This window comes from Elephas maximus, chromosome 6 (assembly GCF_024166365.1).
Source record: "Elephas maximus indicus isolate mEleMax1 chromosome 6, mEleMax1 primary haplotype, whole genome shotgun sequence".
NCBI classification, from domain to species: Eukaryota; Metazoa; Chordata; class Mammalia; order Proboscidea; family Elephantidae; genus Elephas; species Elephas maximus.
The window spans coordinates 140,422,544-140,446,332 of record NC_064824.1 but is presented as its reverse complement, the minus strand read 5'-3'; the positions used below and the strand labels follow the sequence as shown (position 1 = coordinate 140,446,332).

Genomic DNA, 23,789 nt, shown 5'->3' with positions numbered 1-23,789 from the left:
GGGCACTGTTGCCGTGACCAGTTAAAGGGCCCCAATGTGACCAAAGGACTCGCCCTGCACACCAAGAGCACTGGTGGAAGCCTCGGGTGCGCAAGTTCCCCCTTTGGCTATTTCAGGAGGAACTGCTGTTGTTGTTAGGTGCGGTCACATCAGTTCCAACTCATAGCAACCCCACGTATGACAGAAGGAAACACGGCCTGGTCCTGCACCATCCTCACAATCATTGCTATGTCTCAGCCCATTGTTGCAGCCACTGTGTAAATCCGTCTTGAGGGTCTTCCTCTTCTTCACTGACCCTCTACCTTACCAAGCACGATGTCCTTCTCCAGGGACTGATCCCTTCTGACATGTCCAAAGTATGAGACGTAGTCTCGCCATCCTTAAAACATCCTACGATGCTTTAAGCAAAATTATCTAAAACAAACCAAGCCCATTGCCATTGAGTTGATTCCAACTCATAGCAACCCTATAGGACAGAAAAGAACAGCCCATAGGGTTTCCAAGGCTGTAGTCTTTTTTTTTTTTTTAACTTTTATTGTGCTTTAAGTGAAAGTTTACATATCAAGTTGGACTCTCATACAAAAATTTATAAACACCTTGCTATATACTCCTAATTGCTTTCCCCTAATGAGACAGTACACTCCTTCTCTCCACTCTCTCTTTTCGTGTCCATTAGTCAGCTCCCGACCCCCTCTGCCTTCTCATCTCCCCTTTAGACAGGAGATGCCAACATAGTCTCATGTGTCTACTTGATCCAAGAAGCTCACTCTTCACCAGTATCATTGTCTATTCCATAGTCCAGTCCAATCCCTGTCTGAAGAGTTGGCTTTGGGAATGGTTCCTGTCTTAGGCTAACAAAGGGTCTGGAGACCCTGACCTCTGGGGTCCTTCTAGTCTCAGTCAGACCATTAAGTCTGGTCTTTTTATGAGAATTTGGGATCTGCATCCCACAGCTCTCCTGCTCCCTCAGGGGTTCTCTGTTGTGTTCCCTGTCAGGGCAGTCATCGCGTGTAGCCGGGCACCATCTAGTTCTTCTGGTCTCAGGCTGATGTAGTCTCTGCCTTTATGTGGCCCCTTCTGCCTCTTGGGCTCATAATTACCTTGTGTCTTTGGTGTTCATTCTCCTTTGCTCCAGCTGGGTTGAGACCAATTGATGCATCTTAGATGGCCGCTTACGAGCGTTTAAGACTTCAGACACCACTCCCCAAAGTGGGATGCAGAATGTTTTCTTAATAGATTATGTCAATTGACTTAGATATTCCCTGAAACCATGGTCCCCAAACCCCTGCCCCTGCTACGCTGGCCTTCAAAGCATTCAGTTTATTCAGGAAACTTCTTTGCTTTTGGTTTAGTCCAGTTGTGCTGACCTCTCCTGTACTGTGTGTTGTCTTTCCCTTCACCTAAAATACTTCTTATCTACTATCTAATTAGTGAAAACCTCTCTGCCTCCCTCCCTCCCCCCTCTCGTAACCATCAAAGAATATTTTCTTCTCTGTTTAAACTATTTCTCGAGTTCTTATGATAGCGGTCTTATACAATATTTGTCCTTTTGCAGCTGACTAATTTCACCCAGCGAAATGCCTTCCAGATTTCTCCATGTTATGAAACGTTTCACGGATTCATCACTGTTCTTTATCGACGCGTAGTATTCCATTGTGTGAATATACCATAATTTATTTATCCATTCATCCATTGATGGGCACCTTGGTCGCTTCCATCTTTTTACTATTGTAAACAGTGCTGCAATAAACATGGTTGTGCATATATCTGTTCGTGTAAAGGCTATTATTTCTCTAGGATATATTCCAAGGAGTGGGATTGCTGGATTATATGGTAGTTCTATTTCTAGTTTTTTAAGGAAGCGCCAAATTGATTTCCAAAGTGGTTGCACCATTTTACATTCCCACCAGCAGTGTATATGTGTTCCAGTCTCTTCACAACCTCTCTAACATTTATTATTTTGTGTCTTTTGGATTAATGCCAGCCTCGTTGGATTGAGATGCCAAGGCTATAATCTTTACAGAAGCTGACTGCCACATCTTTCTCCCAAGGGTGGCTGGTAGGTTGGAACTGCCAACCGTATAGTTAGCAACCAAGCTCTTAACCAGTGCACTATCAGGGCTCTATTTAAAATACGTAGCCATTAATTCAACTGGGAAAATACACACACTTAAAATCACTCATTAGAATTCTTGGCTGACAAAGCGAACTACCCCACAACTTTCTGATTTTAAAAAACAAAGATGCATTTTTACTTTTTAAGACAACTGTGGCAGAACTTCCCCACGGCGTTCGAGCCCCACTAGCTGAGCCTGCAGGTGTTCACCCACCAGCCTGTGCCCAGGGAAGGGCAGGGGCTCTATAACGAGAATGGCTGGGAGGCCAGACACCAGTAGCGCACACAGGTCAAAGCCCGCCTGGCCCAGGCCCCAGTCTCTCACTCTGCAGTCAGCCCGGGTAGGCAGGGCACGAGAGGGAGGGACACGGCAGGAAGGGGAAGCCAGGGAGTCAGAGCAGAGCAGGGGTTCCTGACTCCTGAGCACCCCAACACGCAAGGCTGCTGCCCTCCAGGCCAGGGCTGGATGTGAGTGCCAGGCAGCGCCCCACATAAAGAGCCCTCATTTTCTCTCCTCCCCACTGACAGGGAGGGGCGGGATGGACTTAAACAGCAGTCAGCTAGCATTACACGTTATCATACAGTCTGACAATATGCTTCTAGTTTTACATATAAATGGGGGAAACAGACTGCTCGAATGCCTGTGTTCACAGAAATCACTCCATTACCTTCTCGCCAGCTCTGGGTGACTGCTGCAATTTCTCATAATCTTTCTTGGTCTCCAAAATTTTTTTTACAAGTCCACCTGTTGAAAATCAGCAGTTTTACGTTAAAATTTAGTCTCTGCCACAGGAAGCTACTTTAAACAGATGGGGCAGGGGAGGAATACTAACTGCTCATTATTCCTTTTTCGCCGTGAAAACTCACCCTCTGCTGTCGAGTCGATTCCGACTCACAGAGACCCTATAGTGAAAACAGCTCCACATGATCTTTATTGATAAAAGAAAGTCTGCAATAGATGGATACGGCAGCTGGTGCTGACATTAACTACAGAATTTCAAAGCATTTCAAGGAAATCAGTTCCTTGAAAGGTAAAAAAAACTTCAGAAATAAAATCGACTTTCTATTTCCAAACATTAAGAAGAAATGTAGATTAACATCCAAATAGATAAACACCAATTGCAAATAGAGATGAGAATTGTGAATTGCTTCTAGGTACTAACACTTCCTTTATATTGGGGCAAGAGTCATTCAATTTCCTTAAAAAATAATTGTTGTTAGGTGCTGCTGAGTTGATTCATACTCACAGCGACCCCACGTGTTACAGAGTGCAACTGCCCCACAGCGTTTCCTAGGTTCTAATTCTTACGGGAGCAGATTGCCAGGTCTTTCTCCTGAGGAGCTGCTGGGTAGATATGAACCACCAACCCTTTAGTTAGCTGCTGGGCGCTTAACTACTACACCAGGAGGGTTCCTTAAAAAGAAATTACCCGCAGGTAAATAAATGCACATGGGAAACCCTGGTGGCGTAGTGGTTAAGTGCTATGGCTGCCAACCAAGGGGTCGGCAGTTTGAATCCGCCAGGCGCTCCTTGGAAGCTCCTTGGAAACTCTACGGGGCAGTTCTACTCTGTCCTGTAGGGTTGCTATGAGTCTGCTTGAGGGCAGTGGGTGGTGGGTGGGGTAAATGCATATGAAAAAGCAATTTCTTTAAATGCTGTTTCACTCAAGCCTCGACATGAGACTGGCTGGATGGGCTCTGGTGTGTCAACATGGTGGAGGGCTGTACCGCCCAGACTAGGTTGCTACGGAATCAATGCCAGGACACATCGTTAGGTTAAAAAAAAGGCAGAACGGAGAAAAATGTAGGGACCAATAAATGAATACAAACACATACCTACTGACATATAAAAACAAAAAACTATTCCAAATAAACATAAAAAAACAAAACTCACTGCCATCGAGTTGGTTCTGACTCATAGCGACCCAATAGGACAGAGTAGACCTGCCCCACAGGGTTTCCATGGAGTGGCTGGAGGATTTGAACTGTGGACCTTCTGGTTGACAGCTGAGCTCTTAACCACTACACCACCAGGCTTCAATTTACACGCGATCCTTCTAAACCCCACACAGAGGAGAGGAGCCACGCCGCCGCACACACCCTCCCGTGCGCTCGCGCCCAGAACCTACCATGCTTCTCGTCCTCTTCCAGTTCCACGGCTGGAACCTGAGCAGGAAGAAAGGAGGGAAAGAGAAGGTTCAGACTTGCTGAGTTCTCAAAGTCATGTTGCTGTGCATCTCAGAAAGGAGTGGCAAAATTAATGAGGATAAAAAAAACAACGGACAAATCAGAGAAAAGGTTTCCCTACATAAATCTCAAAGCTGGAGTGTGCATTCCAGCGAGTTTACGTGTCGTCACAAACACACCATGTCAATCTCCGACATTTCAGAGAGCTGAGGGGCAGTTTCCACCACAAACTGATCGTCCTCCTCGTTCTCAGAGTTCTGGGAGTCCGCGATCACGTTTGAGACGGCCTTCCCACTCCCCGCCCTAAACACAGGAAACGAAATCGAATTAGGAATTTCACATCCGGCACAAGTCTTCAGCAATCCCAGGTCTGAGCTTTGTCCACTGTTACCTGAGAAGAGCTTAACGAGCCGCCACCTCTAGGACCATATCACAAAAGGTAAGGGGAGGCAGAGACAAATTCTCGCGGTCACGGTGCTCCCGGTGAAGCCCCCCACCTTGACGCGGCTCTCTGGCCCAGCCTCCTCCCAGGCCACCTGTACCCCCTCATCCCTGTCCTACCCTCCCCATCCCGTTTTCAAGTTTTCCCATCACCCGTAGGCACGATTCTTCCTACCCCACATTCACACACACACACACACCATTCACCCACACGCCCCATGAGCTCCGCTCATCAGCCCCCCAAGTGGCTGACAACTTTTCGAAGGCCCCAGGGATAGAACCTCCCTGTCACGTCAGTCTCACCTGTCTACAGCTAACACCTCTGCGCTCTCCTGGCGTTTGACGCGGGGGGGAGCTGGTCTTGCACTCCCAGGCCGAGGTATTTTTCTAAACCCAAACAATCGAAAACAGGAAAAGTCACACATTTCAGAATAGAGGAAAGAAAGCCCAAGTTAACATTAACGCTGATTTCCAGACCCTTAAGAACATGCTGGTGAGGACACAGTCAGCAAAACAGCAAGAATATTCCATCAGACTGACGACTAAAAAGTCTCCGTTTTTTAATCTTCTATTTCCAGTAATTTCAAGGTATGAAAAATAATAATTTAATATAACTATCAGTAATAAAAACACGATGTAATTTAGCCCTCATTATGGATGTCCCTAAACCTCTAGAATGTCCTAGTTGCAGTTAGATATCTCTCAGGTGGAGCCCTGGTGGTGCAGTGGTTAAGCATTCAGCTGCTAACCAAAAGGTCAGCAGTTCGAATTCACCAGCCACTCCTTGGAAACCCTGTGGGACAGCTCTACTCCGTCCTATAGGATCGCCACGAGTCGCAATCGATGCGACAGCAACGGGTTTGGTTTGGTTTTAGTATATCTCAGACACAGAAAAATTAACTGTTTTTTTCTCTCTTTGTACAAATATGTCCTCATAATTAACCTTGAGCATGAAATAAATAGCAAAAGTACAGAAAAAAGCACTCCAGCTGTGCCCTGGGTGTGACAGTCTTCCAAGGTAACAGCAGTAAAAACCACAGACCTGAGATTGGATGAAAGCTCGTTTGGGATTTCTGAATTCTCTGACACCTCGGACTTCTCTTGGCCAGTGGGTCCACCGTCTCCTTCTAAAAAGACAACAGTCCAACCAACAATTCACAAAGGAAGAAGCACAAACAACCAGTAAACACTTGAAAAGACAGCAACTGAAAAATTACAAGTATAAACGAGTTGTTTTTTCATCTATCATTTTGATAAGACAAAAGAGGCTTTTGATATCTGAATTTGGTGAAGATTTGGAGAAATGCGCACACGTGGGCCTTGGAAATCACACCGGTTTGACTTGTCAGGAAATCTTTTAATACGGCCTAAGAAAGGAAAAGGACACGTGCGTGAATATATACGTGTCAAGGAGTCCAGCACATAGATCATCACCAGATTGTGGCCAATGAGAGAGGGCTGCTAAGTAACTCACGGTATAGTCACGTTAGGCTTTTTTGTGTACAAGTCACCATTTTAATACATTATCAACACAGTATGACAACGTATCTGGTGATTACGCATACACGGGGATCTAGATGGATATTCATTAAAGCTACAAACAGTGGAATTATCAGTACCTTTTATTTTATTCTTCATATTTTTCTGAAACTCAAAAGTTTTTTACTTCAGGTATTACAATATTATTCTTATAATCTGAACAAAGCTTGCTTCATTTTGATGAAAGGCCCAGGCCACTGAGATAATTAAATTTGCTGCATTGTTTAAAGTAAAAGAGCTTTACTTTGGAGAATAATAAAAATAAATGAAATAATGAAAATATAATTTATACTCTGGAAAAAAATCTGAAATGTAGTCTTTTGAAATAAAACATACAAATTAAATCTTATACCAGTATAGCCAAGATACGTTTCCTTAAAATGAGTTACATGCATGAATGCAATTTAATGATAAAAACATAAACCTGAAATGACATGTTCTATCAGATATTCACGATGTACACCAAACTCATTTACTGAATGCCATTCCTTACCTGCGTCACTGGGGGAGTCCCCTAAAAGAAAGCAGATGGAAAAATTAACATTTGTGTCAGTAAGTCTTAGAGTATCACACAAGCATAGCAGAACTAGAGGAGGGCGACTGTGGCCCTTTATAAGGAAAAGCCACCATTCCTCAGAGCCTCGTCTAGTGCCCTGCTGCCTCTGTTTTACTTTCAAAGACAGAGAGACAAGAACAAACAAACAAAACTGTGAGGCATAAAACGTTACCATGTGAAAACAGGAAACAGGGATAAGAGGAGAGTATCACAGAGTTAATGTTAAATTTTGGTTTTAGACAAAAGTTGATAAAACCAGGAAGCCACAAAAAGATGGACTCCCAAACATAAGAGGAGGTGACAGTCCTCAGCCAGGCAAAACCCACTGACCGAGCCATTATGGCAGAGCCATTTTTACGACCCTGGGTGGAACCACACAACAGCCCATTCACGCGACTGCACAAGTGTGTTTCTGTCAGCCTCTCCATACGTGGATGGGAATCACATCTCAAGCGCAAGGCGGGCCTACCTTTGCCCCTGCCCCAGGATCCTTCTCCAAGGGCTGCTTTTGGGGATGGATATGACCTGTGCTAAGTCAAATCTCAAGTTCCCTGAGGTCACAAGCGAAGTGGGAGCATGGAAGGGGTGGTCTCAAAACCATAGGTGGACCACCTTTCTGTTACCTCTTAAAACCCACGAGCTCATCTACAGAAGAATCCAGACTGTATGTGTCCATGCCACTCACTGGGGAATTCTCCAGAGAGCGGAGGGGCCCGGCCACACTGGGAGGGGGCACCTCCTTGATCAGGGCCTCCACCAGGATGGCCTGCAGGTGCCCCCTGAGGATCCAGGCCCTGGATTATTTTGGGATCCACAGCAAACACAGATTGAAGGTACTCCTCAGACCCCTCTAGGTTTTCCACTTACACGGTGCCCCAGAGGGTGGCTCTAGGGGTGGCCAAGCTTCAGGGTCATAGGAACCCGGAGACGCTGTAGGGTACTGTCGTATGGGACAAAGGAGAACCCAGAGGTCCCAAGTGGGGCAGTCGTACAGGCCAGACAGCACAGAGGCCAGGCCTGGGCCAGCAGACCACCCATGGGAGCCAAGGGACTGGGAGACAGTGGTCAGTAGGAGCCTGGAGAACATGCGTTCCAGACAGCACCATGATACGACAGTGTGAAAACAAGCAGCGCTGAGCTGTGGGCCGAGGGGTGAGGAAGGGACTTTGGGGAACAGGGCGTCAGGGGCTTGAGCAAAGGGCAGAGGGCTGTGGAGACCCAGGAGTGGTGGCAACAGGCCCTCCTCCACAGTGCATGGTGGGTCGGTGTCCTGACCAGGCCAGCACACAGTTGTCCTGTGTGGCTGAGACACAGACCCAGTTCCCTGGACCCTAAATTCCCAGCTCTTTCTAAAAACACTCCTGCCATCAGGGTGTTTGGGGACAACTGCAGGGTCACCTGGAGCTCAGAAAGACTCCTGAGAGGGGATGACACATTCTCAGACTGAGACACAGATGGTAAGGGAACAAAGAAGACCGTCTCCTTTCCGTGGATGGGGTCCCTGACCGAACAGACACTTCCTGTCCTCAGCTTCCTGGCCCCTCACACGGCCAACACCTTCCTTACTGAAACATCCTTCCCTCCTCTGCCCTGGGGCTGCTCTCCTCAGACTCCCCTGCTGGCCCAGTCCTCCTCTGAATGCCAGCCAGAGTCCCTCCCCTCACACTGCTCCCTCACAGGACATCTCGCCGACACCAGCATCACACCCAGGCTCCCTGCCACCTGTGCCCCCACAACTCTCAGATTCAGATCTTCACGCCAGACCTTTCCTCTATGCTCCAGGCTGGGTCCTCCCCTTAGATGGCTAGGAGGCACAAGCACAGAGTGTCCAAGCCAAGGATGCTACCTCATGACCATCCTGGGAACACAGCCACTTCCCCTCCATCACTCCACCATCATCCAAGTCAATGACTACCTCATGACCATCCTGGGAACCCATCCACGTCTCTTCCATCACCCCATCATCATCCAAGCCAAGGACGCTACCTCATGATCATCCCGGGAACCCGTCCACTTCTCCATCACCACATCATTGTCCAAGCCAAGGGTGTTACCACATGACCATCCTGGGAACTCGTCCACTTCTCCTCTATCACCCCACCGTCCTCCAAGCCAACGACTCTACCTCATGACCGTCCAGGGAACCTGTCCACTTCCCCTCCATCACCCCACCATTGTCCAAGCCAACAACTCTACCTCGTGACCATCCAGGGAACCTGTCTACTTCTCCTCCACCACCCCACCATTGTCCAAGCCAACAACTCTACCTTGTGACCATCCTGGGAACCTGTCCACTTCCCCTCCATCACCCCACCATCGCCCAAGCCAAGGACACTACCTCATGACCACCCAGGGAACCCGTCCACTTCCATTCATCACTCCACCATCGTTCAAGCCAACGACTCTACCTCGTGATCATCCTAGAAAGCCATCCACTTCCCCTCCATCACTCCACCATCGTCCAAGCCAATGACTCTACCTTGTGACAATCCTGGGAAACTGTCCACTTCTCCTCCATCACCCCACCATCATCCAAGCCAACAATTCTACCTCATGACCATCCTGCAAACCTGTCCACTTCCCCTCCATCACCCTACCATTGTCCACGCCAATGACTCTACCTCGTGACCATCCCAGGAACCTGTCCACTTCTTCCTCCATTACCCCACCATTGTTCAAGCCACTCTCATCTCGTCTCTGAACTATTCTTTAAGTCTCCCAAATAAGCACAGATGCTCTTTTTAAAATCCAAGTATGATTGTGTCACCCCTCCTAAAAATATCATTGGGCCCCACCGCTCTTAGTAAAGACTAGACTCCCTAGTGTGGCCCAGGGCTGGGCACAAATCCACCCCAACTCTCTGTCCACCATTCTTCAGCTGCTCATGCAGGTCCTTCTGCCAGAAACCTCCCAGTACCCTCCCAGGCCACTCACAGCCCGGTCCCCAAAGACGCCATCCCCCACCTGGACAGCTTCAGATCCCCTTGTTCCCTGGACGCACTGTTTCCTCGCAGGCTGGTGGCCGTCTAACTCACTCACCAGCACACGTTTTGCCTTAGCTCAGAACATAGCTGACACACAGCTGGCTCACAGCATGTGCTTTCTGTCCGAGTGCATCAAAAGTCCAGCCCGTGGCCCCAGCCCTTCACAGCATCACCGGCCACACCCCTGTCCCCAGCCCAGTGGCCACACCTACACAGACCCAGGTTCCTGGAACACCACAGGCAGTGATGTGGGGCACTGGCACCCGCCAAGCCTGCTTGGAGCTCCAGGATCTTAAAATCAAAGACGGAGAAAAAAAATAGGCCAAAACCAGGATCTTACTGTGGTACCACTTTGGGCCCTGAAGGAACATTCAGATGCAAAAATCACACTTGGAGTGATCTAGTCCCCTTGACCATGAAGTTCTGGGGGGCACTGCTGAACCCGGGGGATGCTTAGGCAGTTAAGCGCAGAACCCCGCAGGAGGCCCACACGAGCCAGTCCAATGTGACACAGCAGTGACCCTGGTCCGTTCCAGCTCATTTAAAAGACCAAGAGAGCGCCACCTGCCATGGTCAGGGCTCCCCTAGCAGGACAGCAAGAGGCTGGACTCTACGTGGGCCAGAGACCAGGTGAGACCTGCGGCTTGAGACCTCCCTACACACCTCCCCGCTTTCCTCAGAGGCACGCTCACCGGAAGAGGCGTGGGCAAGGGGTCAGGCCTCTTACCTTGCGGTTTCGCTGCTGGCTCTGGCTCAGCATTCTCCCGCCACAGACTAGCTGAATTATCATCTGAAATGCTAGCTGAACGAGTATTAGCTTCTCTTGTTCCTGACATGAGACAGCGTAAGATTGGTCGTTAAGTCTGTGCACACGAGGGCCGGGGTCAACGGCTTTACCAGCACACAGCACACGCACCATCTACGTTTGCCCACACTGCAAGCTTACCAAGCACTGGCCAAAGGCACCTTCTGGGACCATGCCTCAGGAACTTCCTCCCCCTGCCCTGGTCTGCGGTTGAGAGAAAGGCAAAGGGGGCCTAGACTGAGCTGACCCCAGTCCATCAGCCTGGGTGAGGGCTTAGGACCCCTCAGCAAAGGCAGACCAGTCCCTTCACTTCTCATTTCTAGAGCCAGCCTGACACTACCTGTCTCCACCAGTGCCCACTGCAGCCAGGCCCAGGAGGTGAGGAGCTGCAAACAGGTGGCTGCTTTGGGAAAGCAGGAGAAGAAAACCAGCTTTAACACAGTGCACCTGCTAGAAGGAGCCCTGGTGGCACAGTGGTTAAGTGCTCGGCTGCTAACCGAAAGATCAGCAGTTCAAACCCCTCAGCCGCTCCACGAGAGAAAGATGTGGCAGTCTGCTCCCATAAAGATTACAGAATTGGCAGCCCTGCAGGGTGGCCTACGGGGTCACCATGAGTTGGAATCAACTCAGTGGCAATGGGTTTGGTTTTGACTTGCGTACCGTCCTAGATATACTGAAAATTCTCAAATACTTAGCTACTGGTTACTGACTGATGAGCCAAAGTTGGTGGAAAAAAAATCAAAAACCTGAGAAATTAAATATTTTTTCTTTTAAAAGCAAAAAGTATGGAGGACGAGGTACGCTGCTAGAGAAACAGGTTTAGAATCTCGGCAGGACCCAGAGCCGGCAGGCCACCCCGTTCACCAAAGGACCCACCACTCCAGCACGCAGAGCCGGCAGGCCACCCCGTTCACCAAAGGACCCACCACTCCAGCACCCAGAGCCGGCAGGCCACCCCGTTCACCAAAGGACCCACCACTCCAGCACCCAGAGCCGGCAGGCCACCCCGTTCACCAAAGGACCCACCACTCCAGCACCCAGAGCCGGCAGGCCACCCCGTTCACCAAAGGACCCACCACTCCAGCACCCAGAGCCGGCAGGCCACCCCGTTCACCAAAGGACCCACCACTCCAGCACCCAGAGCCGGCAGGCCACCCCGTTCACCAAAGGACCCACCACTCCAGCACCCAGAGCCGGCAGGCCACCCCGTTCACCAAAGGACCCACCACTCCAGCACCCAGAGCCGGCAGGCCACCCCGTTCACCAAAGGACCCACCACTCCAGCACCCAGAGCCGGCAGGCCACCCCGTTCACCAAAGGACCCACCACTCCAGCACCCAGAGCCGGCAGGCCACCCCGTTCACCAAAGGACCCACCACTCCAGCACCCAGAGCCGGCAGGCCACCCCGTTCACCAAAGGACCCACCACTCCAGCACCCAGAGCCGGCAGGCCACCCCGTTCACCAAAGGACCCACCACTCCAGCACCCAGAGCCGGCAGGCCACCCCGTTCACCAAAGGACCCACCACTCCAGCACCCAGAGCCGGCAGGCCACCCCGTTCACCAAAGGACCCACCACTCCAGCACCCAGAGCCGGCAGGCCACCCCGTTCACCAAAGGACCCACCACTCCAGCACCCAGAGCCGGCAGGCCACCCCGTTCACCAAAGGACCCACCACTCCAGCACCCAGAGCCGGCAGGCCACCCCGTTCACCAAAGGACCCACCACTCCAGCACCCAGAGCCGGCAGGCCACCCCGTTCACCAAAGGACCCACCACTCCAGCACCCAGAGCCGGCAGGCCACCCCGTTCACCAAAGGACCCACCACTCCAGCACCCAGAGCCGGCAGGCCACCCCGTTCACCAAGGGACCCACCACTCCAGCACCCAGAGCCGGCAGGCCACCCCGTTCACCAAGGGACCCACCACTCCAGCACCCAGAGCTGGCAGGCCACCCCGTTCACCAAGGGACCCACCACTCCAGCACCCAGAGCTGGCAGGCCACCCCGTTCACCAAGGGACCCACCACTCCAGCACCCAGAGCTGGCAGGCCACCCCGTTCACCAAGGGACCCACCACTCCAGCACCCAGAGCTGGCAGGCCACCCCGTTCACCAAGGGACCCACCACTCCAGCACCCAGAGCTGGCAGGCCACCCCGTTCACCAAGGGACCCACCACTCCAGCACCCAGAGCTGGCAGGCCACCCCGTTCACCAAGGGACCCACCACTCCAGCACCCAGAGCTGGCAGGCCACCCCGTTCACCAAGGGACCCACCACTCCAGCACCCAGAGCTGGCAGGCCACCCCGTTCACCAAGGGACCCACCACTCCAGCACCCAGAGCTGGCAGGCCACCCCGTTCACCAAGGGACCCACCACTCCAGCACCCAGAGCTGGCAGGCCACCCCGTTCACCAAGGGACCCACCACTCCAGCACCCAGAGCTGGCAGGCCACCCCGTTCACCAAGGGACCCACCACTCCAGCACCCAGAGCTGGCAGGCCACCCCGTTCACCAAAGGACCCACCACTCCAGCACCCAGAGCTGGCAGGCCACCCCGTTCACCAAAGGACCCACCACTCCAGCACCCAGAGCTGGCAGGCCACCCCGTTCACCAAAGGACCCACCACTCCAGCACCCAGAGCTGGCAGGCCACCCCGTTCACCAAAGGACCCACCACTCCAGCACCCAGAGCTGGCAGGCCACCCCGTTCACCAAAGGACCCACCACTCCAGCACCCAGAGCTGGCAGGCCACCCCGTTCACCAAAGGACCCACCACTCCAGCACCCAGAGCTGGCAGGCCACCCCGTTCACCAAAGGACCCACCACTCCAGCACCCAGAGCTGGCAGGCCACCCCGTTCACCAAAGGACCCACCACTCCAGCACCCAGAGCTGGCAGGCCACCCCGTTCACCAAAGGACCCACCACTCCAGCACCCAGAGCTGGCAGGCCACCCCGTTCACCAAAGGACCCACCACTCCAGCACCCAGAGCTGGCAGGCCACCCCGTTCACCAAGGGACCCACCACTCCAGCACCCAGAGCTGGCAGGTCACCCCGTTCACCAAGGGACCCACCACTCCAGCACCCAGAGCTGGCAGGCCACCCCGTTCACCAAGGGACCCACCACTCCAGCACCCAGAGCTGGCAGGCCACCCCGTTCACCAAGGGACCCACCACTCCAGCACCCAGAGCTGGCAGGCCACCCCGTTCACCAAGGGACCCACCACTCCAGCACCCAGAGCTGGCAGGCCACCCCGTTCACCAAGGGACCCACCACTCCAGCACCCAGAGCTGGCAGGCCACCCCGTTCACCAAGGGACCCACCACTCCAGCACCCAGAGCTGGCAGGCCACCCCGTTCACCAAGGGACCCACCACTCCAGCACCCAGAGCTGGCAGGCCACCCCGTTCACCAAGGGACCCACCACTCCAGCACCCAGAGCTGGCAGGCCACCCCGTTCACCAAGGGACCCACCACTCCAGCACCCAGAGCTGGCAGGCCACCCCGTTCACCAAGGGACCCACCACTCCAGCACCCAGAGCTGGCAGGCCACCCCGTTCACCAAGGGACCCACCACTCCAGCACCCAGAGCTGGCAGGCCACCCCGTTCACCAAGGGACCCACCACTCCAGCACCCAGAGCTGGCAGGCCACCCCGTTCACCAAGGGACCCACCACTCCAGCACCCAGAGCTGGCAGGCCACCCCGTTCACCAAGGGACCCACCACTCCAGCACCCAGAGCTGGCAGGCCACCCCGTTCACCAAGGGACCCACCACTCCAGCACCCAGAGCTGGCAGGCCACCCCGTTCACCAAGGGACCCACCACTCCAGCACCCAGAGCTGGCAGGCCACCCCGTTCACCAAAGGACCCACCACTCCAGCACCCAGAGCTGGCAGGCCACCCCGTTCACCAAGGGACCCACCACTCCAGCACCCAGAGCTGGCAGGCCACCCCGTTCACCAAAGGACCCACCACTCCAGCACCCAGAGCTGGCAGGCCACCCCGTTCACCAAAGGACCCACCACTCCAGCACCCAGAGCCGGCAGGCCACCCCGTTCACCAAAGGACCCACCACTCCAGCACCCAGAGCTGGCAGGCCACCCCGTTCACCAAAGGACCCACCACTCCAGCACCCAGAGCTGGCAGGCCACCCCGTTCACCAAAGGACCCACCACTCCAGCACCCAGAGCTGGCAGGCCACCCCGTTCACCAAAGGACCCACCACTCCAGCACCCAGAGCTGGCAGGCCACCCCGTTCACCAAAGGACCCACCACTCCAGCACCCAGAGCTGGCAGGCCACCCCGTTCACCAAAGGACCCACCACTCCAGCACCCAGAGCTGGCAGGCCACCCCGTTCACCAAAGGACCCACCACTCCAGCACCCAGAGCTGGCAGGCCACCCCGTTCACCAAAGGACCCACCACTCCAGCACCCAGAGCTGGCAGGCCACCCCGTTCACCAAAGGACCCACCACTCCAGCACCCAGAGCTGGCAGGCCACCCCGTTCACCAAAGGACCCACCACTCCAGCACCCAGAGCTGGCAGGCCACCCCGTTCACCAAAGGACCCACCACTCCAGCACCCAGAGCTGGCAGGCCACCCCGTTCACCAAAGGACCCACCACTCCAGCACCCAGAGCTGGCAGGCCACCCCGTTCACCAAAGGACCCACCACTCCAGCACGCAGAGCTGGCAGGCCACCCCGTTCACCAAAGGACCCACCACTCCAGCACCCAGAGCTGGCAGGCCACCCCGTTCACCAAAGGACCCACCACTCCAGCACCCAGAGCTGGCAGGCCACCCCGTTCACCAAAGGACCCACCACTCCAGCACCCAGAGCTGGCAGGCCACCCCGTTCACCAAAGGACCCACCACTCCAGCACCCAGAGCTGGCAGGCCACCCCGTTCACCAAAGGACCCACCACTCCAGCACCCAGAGCTGGCAGGCCACCCCGTTCACCAAAGGACCCACCACTCCAGCACCCAGAGCTGGCAGGCCACCCCGTTCACCAAAGGACCCACCACTCCAGCACGCAGAGCTGGCAGGCCACCCCGTTCACCAAAGGACCCACCACTCCAGCACCCAGAGCTGGCAGGCCACCCCGTTCACCAAAGGACCCACCACTCCCTGGAAGAAATCGAGAGACAAAAATAAAACTGAAAACATGTTCTCTTCCCTAAAACACAATTTTACAAATTCTTAAAACTATTCAAAGAAATCATTTATATCAGAATTACTCTGTCATTAACTAGCACAGAACTGCTTTATGTATGTGAGAGAACTACAGAAAATAGACAACATAAAATGTTCTGAGGATACTTGTTTCAAACCGTAAGAATGATGTGGACTTCAACAGTCTGATTCAAACAGTTAATTATAATATTTTATCGAGGGCAGCTAAAAATCAATATGAAATGTTACTACATCTTATAAAAACAAATCAAAGGTAGATATAAGCTTGGCAGTTGTAGACCATCAATGTCAGAAGAAAACTGCCCAATGATTTTAAGCTCTGTAAGACTTTATCTGGCAGTGTCCAGCATTTCCTATTGGTGAGTACGAAGCCCCCACCACAGTAAAGAAACCACAAATGCACTGTCTCGTCTCTGTATCCCAAGGACACTTTGCACAACTTTATCTTTTCAAAGCTCTAGTGCAATCCTTAAGTAAGCCTTCCTAAACTCCAGATTCCTTCAGGAGAAAGAGCTCAGACAGACCACACATGCTGATAAATAATACTACAATCAAGTCTTAATCATAGAGGCAGATTAACCAGTGTGCCAAATAACAGCTTCAAAAAAGGAAATGGTTAAGAGCTACAGCTGCTAACCAAAAGGCCAGCACTTCGAATTCACCAGCTGCTCCTTGGAAACTCTATGGGGCAGTTCTACTCTGTCCTGCAGGGTCGCTATGAGTCAGAATCAATGCTATAGAAAAAAATTTTCTTCCCCCAAAATTAAAACTACGTACTACGAATCAGTAAAAAAAATCAACACATTAGTGAAATGTGTGGCTTGGAACCACGTGGCAACTGAGGAGTGAGGCTGTGGGCCTTGGCGTCTAGGTGGCCCAGGCTCAAAGGCTTGCACGTCCATTCACTGAACGCTCCCCCGAGCAGGCTCCTGACCGCCTGATGGCCGAAGACTAAAAGGATAACGTGCAGGAAGGAAGGAAGGGGCACTGTGCTGGCCAGGAGGTCCCGTGCCCTCACCAACCAGACAGGCAGCCCACACACCACTACCCGAATGCCAGTCTGCCAGTGCTCAGCGCCAACTGTAGCCACACCGAGGTCCTGGACGTGATGGAATAACTAGTGTTGAGAACAAGGGCCTCGTCTCACCCAGCGGGCAGCCTGGCAGGCAGGCACAACACACAACGAGAAGGGTGCCACACCCCCCACACTGGGCGACGTCTCACCCGCATCTCGTCAAGCCTTCAGACCTAACAGAAAATACCAGAGGGAGGAGCAGAGCAGAGGTCAACAATCAGAAAATACAGAAGGCGCAACAGTCTACAAGACAAGCAACCTTATCTCAACAAAAATCACCACTCAGGGGAAAAGAAAAAAAACATGAAAAACACCTCTGGGACAACTGGGATACCACCCGGGGTCTTAGATGCCTTCGGGGAATTACAGCTCTGTTAGGAGTGACATTAGTTTTGTGGCTATGCAGGGAAATATCTTTTTTTTTCTTTTTTTTGAGCTGCATGCTAATGTATTTATAGGAAACGTGTCAGGACATCTTTCACATACTTTAAAATGGTTTATAAAAATCTACAGCCACAGATGAAGCAAATATGGTAAAACGTTAGAACTGATGAGTCTGTGTGTTAATCATACTAATCCTTCTACTTTACTGTATTTTTCATAATTAAAAAGTTGAAATAATGAAATAAAATGAGGGAATCCAAGCAAGATACACATAAGGCTTAACAGGTCAGAAAACCTGAGGCTGCCCTGCAACTATGACGAGAACAGGCAGGTTGAGCAGTCTGCGTCGCAACACGCAGTGAGAGGAGAAACAGTTCACCTTTTGAGAAAGAACGTGTAAATTCCTGTTGAGCCCTTGAAGCCCCCAGAAGCACTCAGTATATTTCTAAGTAACTATTTCAGTTTACATTGAATCCATTTGCACCAAATTAGAAAGGGATTTGTTTTGGGGTGCTCTATGGCCCCCTGCCCCCATGACGCCTCTTCAACTAAAGTGACACAAAATAAGTGAAGCAGGGTCTGTGCCTCGTGTGCCTCGGACACGCTGGCCATGTTACACGCTGGCCATGTTACACGCTGGCCATGTTACACGCTGGCCATGTTACACGCTGGCCATGTTACACGCTGGCCACGTTACGGGCCTCATCCCATCTCCCCTCAAGGCAGGTGACTCTACACACCCCCTTACAGAGGAGGAAGTGAGCTCAGAGAACCCACCCATGCGCCAGCTCCAGGCGGGAAGGTCCTGCGCTCCTGCCGTCCCCTGGACTCGGATGCAGGGTCCTGTGTATACCGCGGCTGCCCGGCTGCCCTGTGGACGGCAGTCGCCTCTCGCACCACCACCCACCTCTCTGTCCTGCGATACAGGGACCGCCTGGGCGTTTCCCGCTGGCAGGAGCCCTCGGCTGAGAAAAACTCCGGCAGAAATAAAAGCCAGGACACAGTTTAGCAACAGCATGTATGCCCCTTGTGAAAAGCGTTTTCATCAGTAAGGAGCCATTCCACTCCCATTTAGTCACCGTTTGTTCAGTCATCCCAGACTGCCAAAGACCTAGATACACCATGTGTGGGGTGACCCACTTGGGACAAAGAGACAAAGATCACCTAAGAGGCTGTGCCAATAATGGAGGAGGATATACACCTCCTAGAAATGTGAGTTCTCCAGGGCAAAGCGCTTGTACAGGGAATATGCTTATCATTATTCTAGCTAAAATCACGAAAACGAAAACAATGCTCAGATAGCTAGAAGGTAAGTTCAGCCTAGAAATTATTTTATCCTTCCCTAGAGTCAAGATTCACACTATATTTTACCCTAAATGTTACTCAAGAATTTTAACGTTTCTGAAGAATGTGGCCCAAAGTCACAGAAGGTGGCAGTCACTGATATTTAAACACGAGTTATCCCTTTTGGAATTCCGAATGCACACGTCTAATCACTCCCTATTGTCAGCAGGGCTGACGATTGTGTGCCAGCCTTAACATTAAGCCGTGGGAACAACTTCCCCGACGGGCTGTAAGCACACACCTCACAGATCTTCATCGTGGGATATTTTGTTCACATAACAAACTGGGAGAGGGTGAAGATTAAAAAAAAAAAAAAAAATTCTCCACCTAACCAGCCACATCAGTTTGTAAGATTCCAGTAGCAAGATGAAGACAGCATCCTGAGCTGGGCATAAAAATAAATCAGCCATGCAGAAAAGGGCACGTGTAAGACTGACTTCATGCTCAGTTATTCTGTATTATGTCACAGGGAATAGAGCATCGAGTCATCTCTGGCCTTCAGTACATAGTGAAAAGTAAGACGATCATTCGACTGGTTAGAATAAAAATACCTAAGTTATAGCTACGCTGGAATTAAACACTTCACATCAAAGTGGTGAGAATTTGGACTAGAGAAGATATTTTTCTTACCTATTTCTGAAGCTGTTGTTTCCTGATCTGGTTCGTTATTTAATCCAGACACTATGGAGTCTAAAATTTTAGCTGAAATATTATCTTCCTTTCTTCCTGACATGAAATAGTTAACAACACATTAAAACATGTACTGGCTTGTGTTTGGTTGCTTTAGTTAGGGTTTACAGGGTTCTAGGTCGAGGTCACCAACAGGATGTCCTATGAGGCTCAGTGGTCAGTCCTCAGACTCCAGGTAACTCACTCTAATAGAAGAGTCCATGGACACCCCCCTCCTTCCCTCCGGGTACCCCCTCCCTGCCTCCCTCCGGGCTCCACTTTCCCCAGGTGGCCCTGCGGATGCCTTCTCTCCCAGTTCCTCTCCAACTGGCATGTCTCCTGTGCTGGCTCTGCCACCTCCTCCTCCAGCCTGCCCCTCCCCGTGCTCTCCCCCAGGTCACGGCACCTGTGTGCTGCAGAGACCACTGCCTAGGACTTCTACCTTGCCTGTTTTCACCTTCAGTTCACCTGACTCTCACTGTCTACCCACCACCTCCTGCCTGGTCTCAGACCTAACGCAGCCATGACCAAATCCCAACAGGGCCACCCAGCCCGCCAACCAGCTCCACCCAAAGCCACCCCATTTCATTGAAGGGCCCCACCTGCGTGCCCAGCACCCCCCCTAAACTGACCTTATCTTTGGTTCTCCTTTCTAATGACTGACGTCCAGTCGCCATCCTATATGTCATCTCGGCCATCAAAATAGCCCCAGACCCCGTGTTCTCCCAGTGACGCTCTGGTCCAAGCCGTCGCCCTCCCCCGGACCCTGAGTTCTCTCAGTGATGCTCTGGTCCAAGCCATCAGTCTCTCCCCCGGACCCCGTGTTCTCCCAGTGACGCTCTGGTCCAAGCCATCGCCCTCCCCCGGACCCCGTGTTCTCCCAATGACGCTCTGGTCCAAACCATCGGTCTCTCCCCCGGACCCCGTGTTCTCCCAGTGACGCTCTGGTCCAAGCCGTCGCCCTCCCCCGGACCCTGAGTTCTCTCAGTGATGCTCTGGTCCAAGCCATCAGTCTCTCCCCCGGACCCCGTGTTCTCCCAGTGACGCTCTGGTCCAAGCCATCGCCCTCCCCCGGACCCCGTGTTCTCCCAATGACGCTCTGGTCCAAACCATCGGTCTCTCCCCCGGACCCCGTGTTCTCCCAGTGACGCTCTGGTCCAAGCCATCGGTCTCTCCCCCGGACCCCGTGTTCTCCCAGTGACGCTCTGGTCCAAGCCATCGGTCTCTCCCCCGGACCCCGAGTTCTCCCAGTGACGCTCTGGTCCAAGCCATCGGTCTCTCCCCCGGACCCCGTGTTCTCCCAGTGACGCTCTGGCCCAAGCCATCGGTCTCTCCCCCGGACCCCGTGTTCTCCCAGTGACGCTCTGGTCCAAGCCATCGGTCTCTCCCCCGGACCCCGAGTTCTCCCAGTGACGCTCTGGCCCAAGCCATCGGTCTCTCCCCCGGACCCCGTGTTCTCCCAGTGACGCTCTGGCCCAAGCCATCGGTCTCTCCTCCGGACCCCGTGTTCTCCCAGTGACGCTCTGGTCCAAGCCATCGGTCTCTCCCCCGGACCCCGTGTTCTCCCAGTGACGCTCTGGTCCAAGCCATCGGTCTCTCCCCCGGAACCCTGTGTTCTTCCGGTGATACTCTGGTCCAAGCCATCGGTCTCTCCCCTGGACCCCGTGTTCTCCCAGTGACGCTCTGGCCCAAGCCATTGGTCTCTCCCCTGGACCCCGTGTTCTCCCAGTGACACTCTGGCCCAAGCCACCGGTCTCTCCCCTGGACCCCGTGTTCTCCCAGTAATGCTCTGATCCAAGCCATCGGTCTCTCCCCTGGACCCTGTGTTCTCCCAGTGATGTTGTGGTCCCAGCCATCAGTCTCTCCCCTGGACCCCATGCAACCTCCTGCCTGCTCCACCTCCACTCCTGCTCCATATAACCTACTCTCCACACAGCAGCCAATGTGGTGCTTTTAAACAGACGTCAAGTCATGTCTCTACTCTGCCAAAAACCCTCCAAGGGCTCTGTTCTCACTTACTTTAGACCCAAAGCCCACGTGGCCCAGCATCACCTGGATCGTGCCTACAAGGCCCATATACCACGACATCGCCTGGGTCCTGTCTACAACGCCCAGGTCCCAGCACCACCCGGGTCCTGCCTACAAGACCCACGTCCCAACACTGCCCAGGTCCTGCCTACAAGACCCACGTCCCAGCGCCGCCCGGGTCCTACCTACAAGCCCACATACCATGACATCACCTGGGTCCTGCCTTCAAGGCCCAAGTGGCCGGACATCGCCTGGGTCCTGCCTACAAGTCCCATGTACCACAGCATTGCCCGGGTCCTGCCTACAAGGCCCACATGCCAGCACTGCCCGGGTCCTGCCTACAAGGCCCACATCCCAGCATCTCCTGGATCCTGCCTACAATGCCCACGTGGCCCAACGTCACCTGGGTCCTGCCTACAATGCCCACGTGGCCCAACGTCACCTGGGTCCTGCCTACAATGCCCACGTGGCCCAACGTCACCTGGGTCCTGCCTACAAGGCCCATGTCCCAGCACCGCCTGGGTCCTGCCTACTAGTGCAGCTTTCCTCCTGTCACCTCCCCCTGTCCCAGCCTCACCTGTCCCAGCCTCACCTGTCCCGGCTCAGGGCCTCTGCCTGCTCCTGTGATCTGCATGTCCTCCCACACCCCTTCAGCTATCTGTCCAGATGGCCCCTCCTCGGAGACCTGAAAGCCTCCCCTCCTCCACTCTCTCTGCTACATTTTCCTTGCAGAGACTCATCACTGGGAACACCATACACCCTGCCTTTCCTTCACTGCCCGTCTCCCCCTCTGGATTACACTCTCCAGTGATACCGCACCACACTGACCAGCCGTGAGGCCAGCCCAAGCAGCTGCAGTGGGGGTCAGGGCAATTTCAGGGCAGCCCTAGCCTGACAGGAGGGCCCTGCTGTGTCCACAGGGCCCACTGCACAGCCCTGAGCTCAGGGCCTCATCCTTGCCGCATTGCCCCGGTGAGCTCAACCTGTTCAACGGTCACACAGAAGCAAAGGATCAGACACCTAAAGGTTTCACCTGTCAAACACGCACTCCCAGCCTGTGCCGCGGCCGACCCGGTCTTAGCGAGCTGTCTCACGGCACGCTCCTTAGCTTTACCACAGGAAGAGCTGCAGTCCTTCTCAGGGGAAAGACTATGCTCACCAGCTCTAGAGCTCCTTCTTCCTGACACGACATTGTACGATAAAAACAGATTAAAATCAATTTCTGAGGCTGCACACTTACCAAACGAGTGACATTTCAAATGCACTCGTTAGCTCAGATGACCTGTCCTGTGATGTGCTACTACTGAAGCTACAGCGAAAGTGGCCGTGTTCTCATGCAGGGTGTTCCTGTGGCTCCATAGGGATTATCCAGTAGCTTCGAAACCCTAAACGTGCCTAACAGACGTGGTGTCCTCACACGCTGTGCAAAGTGCAAGGCTATGCCCTAGAGAGCACAGAGGTCCTGTGTCCTGGGCACCTTCTAGGAGCTGGCATTGGCCAAATGCCTACCATTTAAGCAAGGCAGAACGTCACGAGGTACACCAGTCACCAGTGTTTGCTGAGTGAGGCCCCTCGGGGAGGGCAGTGCCCCCAAAAGCAGTTAGGGAAGAGAAGAAGCCCAGCCCAGTGCTGACAGCTCCATGAAGCTTAATGCCATAAAGCTTGCAAAACCCTCGTCATAAAATCTCTCAGACGCTTCGCAGAAAGCACCCTGCAGCAGCTTCTCACCAGTAATCACGGCTGTAAACATCCTGAGTTTCCAGAAAAGCAGATGGTACCAATGCCTGCCTAGAGAACCCAAAGGCATCATGGAAACACCTACTGCACTGAGATTCAGCCACGAGGCTAGACTTGAGATACAGCTACAAAAATCAGTAAGGCATCTACATACCAACAGTAAGCATCACAAAAGGAGGGGGAAAGGATACCTCCCCCCTAAAAATGCTAAAAACTCAACGAACTCTCAAGAATCACCTTGATGAACACAGACACACATACACACACACACTCAAGTGTACAGAGCTTCTCAGGGAGAGGAGACATCTTTCCTAACTTGAAATTCCAGGTGTCCATCTTCCCCACACAATGAAAGCACGAGCTTAACACAAGTCCCGTTGAATGCTGGTAAGTTATTCTGGTTGTTTGTATTGCCGGGGAAGGGATTCTTTGACTCATGACTCATTCTTTGACTTATTCTTATCTGCAAGAATAAAATAGCTTAAAACTTTTTGAAAAGAACAATGATAAAAAAGTCATGGTAAAACAGAAGGCAGCAGACTGAAGAAAAAATAAATAAATAAAGACTCCAGACAACAAAAGCCTTATAAGGTGTCACAGCTCAGGGGGAGGGGTACAATCAGTCAGTAAGGGACCCTCAAAACACGGTGCGTTTTTCTGAAAAAATAAATCTGGAGCCTGGCCTTACACCATAAATTAAAATAAGAGATATCTAAAAAGCTTTAA

The 23,789-nt window shown here is 52.8% G+C and overlaps 1 protein-coding gene across 3 annotated transcripts in view; it reads right to left on the bottom strand.

The window, feature by feature from the left end:
* TRAF3IP1 (TRAF3 interacting protein 1) overlaps nt 1-23,789 on the bottom strand; it is a 78,227-nt gene that overhangs the window by 39,300 nt on the left and 15,138 nt on the right. For 2 of the 3 annotated variants that reach the window (XM_049888572.1, XM_049888571.1), the window contains exons 8-13: nt 6,777-6,797; nt 5,787-5,871; nt 5,048-5,131; nt 4,483-4,606; nt 4,246-4,282; nt 2,785-2,861 (exon numbers count right to left, since the gene is read on the bottom strand). In XM_049888572.1, the coding sequence (XP_049744529.1) occupies nt 2,785-2,861; nt 4,246-4,282; nt 4,483-4,606; nt 5,048-5,131; nt 5,787-5,871; nt 6,777-6,797 (428 nt within the window). Of the gene's footprint in view, nt 1-2,784; nt 2,862-4,245; nt 4,283-4,482; nt 4,607-5,047; nt 5,132-5,786; nt 5,872-6,776; nt 6,798-10,550; nt 10,653-19,259; nt 19,356-23,789 lie in introns of all 3 variants that reach the window. The other variant, XM_049888573.1, reaches the window with a different exon arrangement.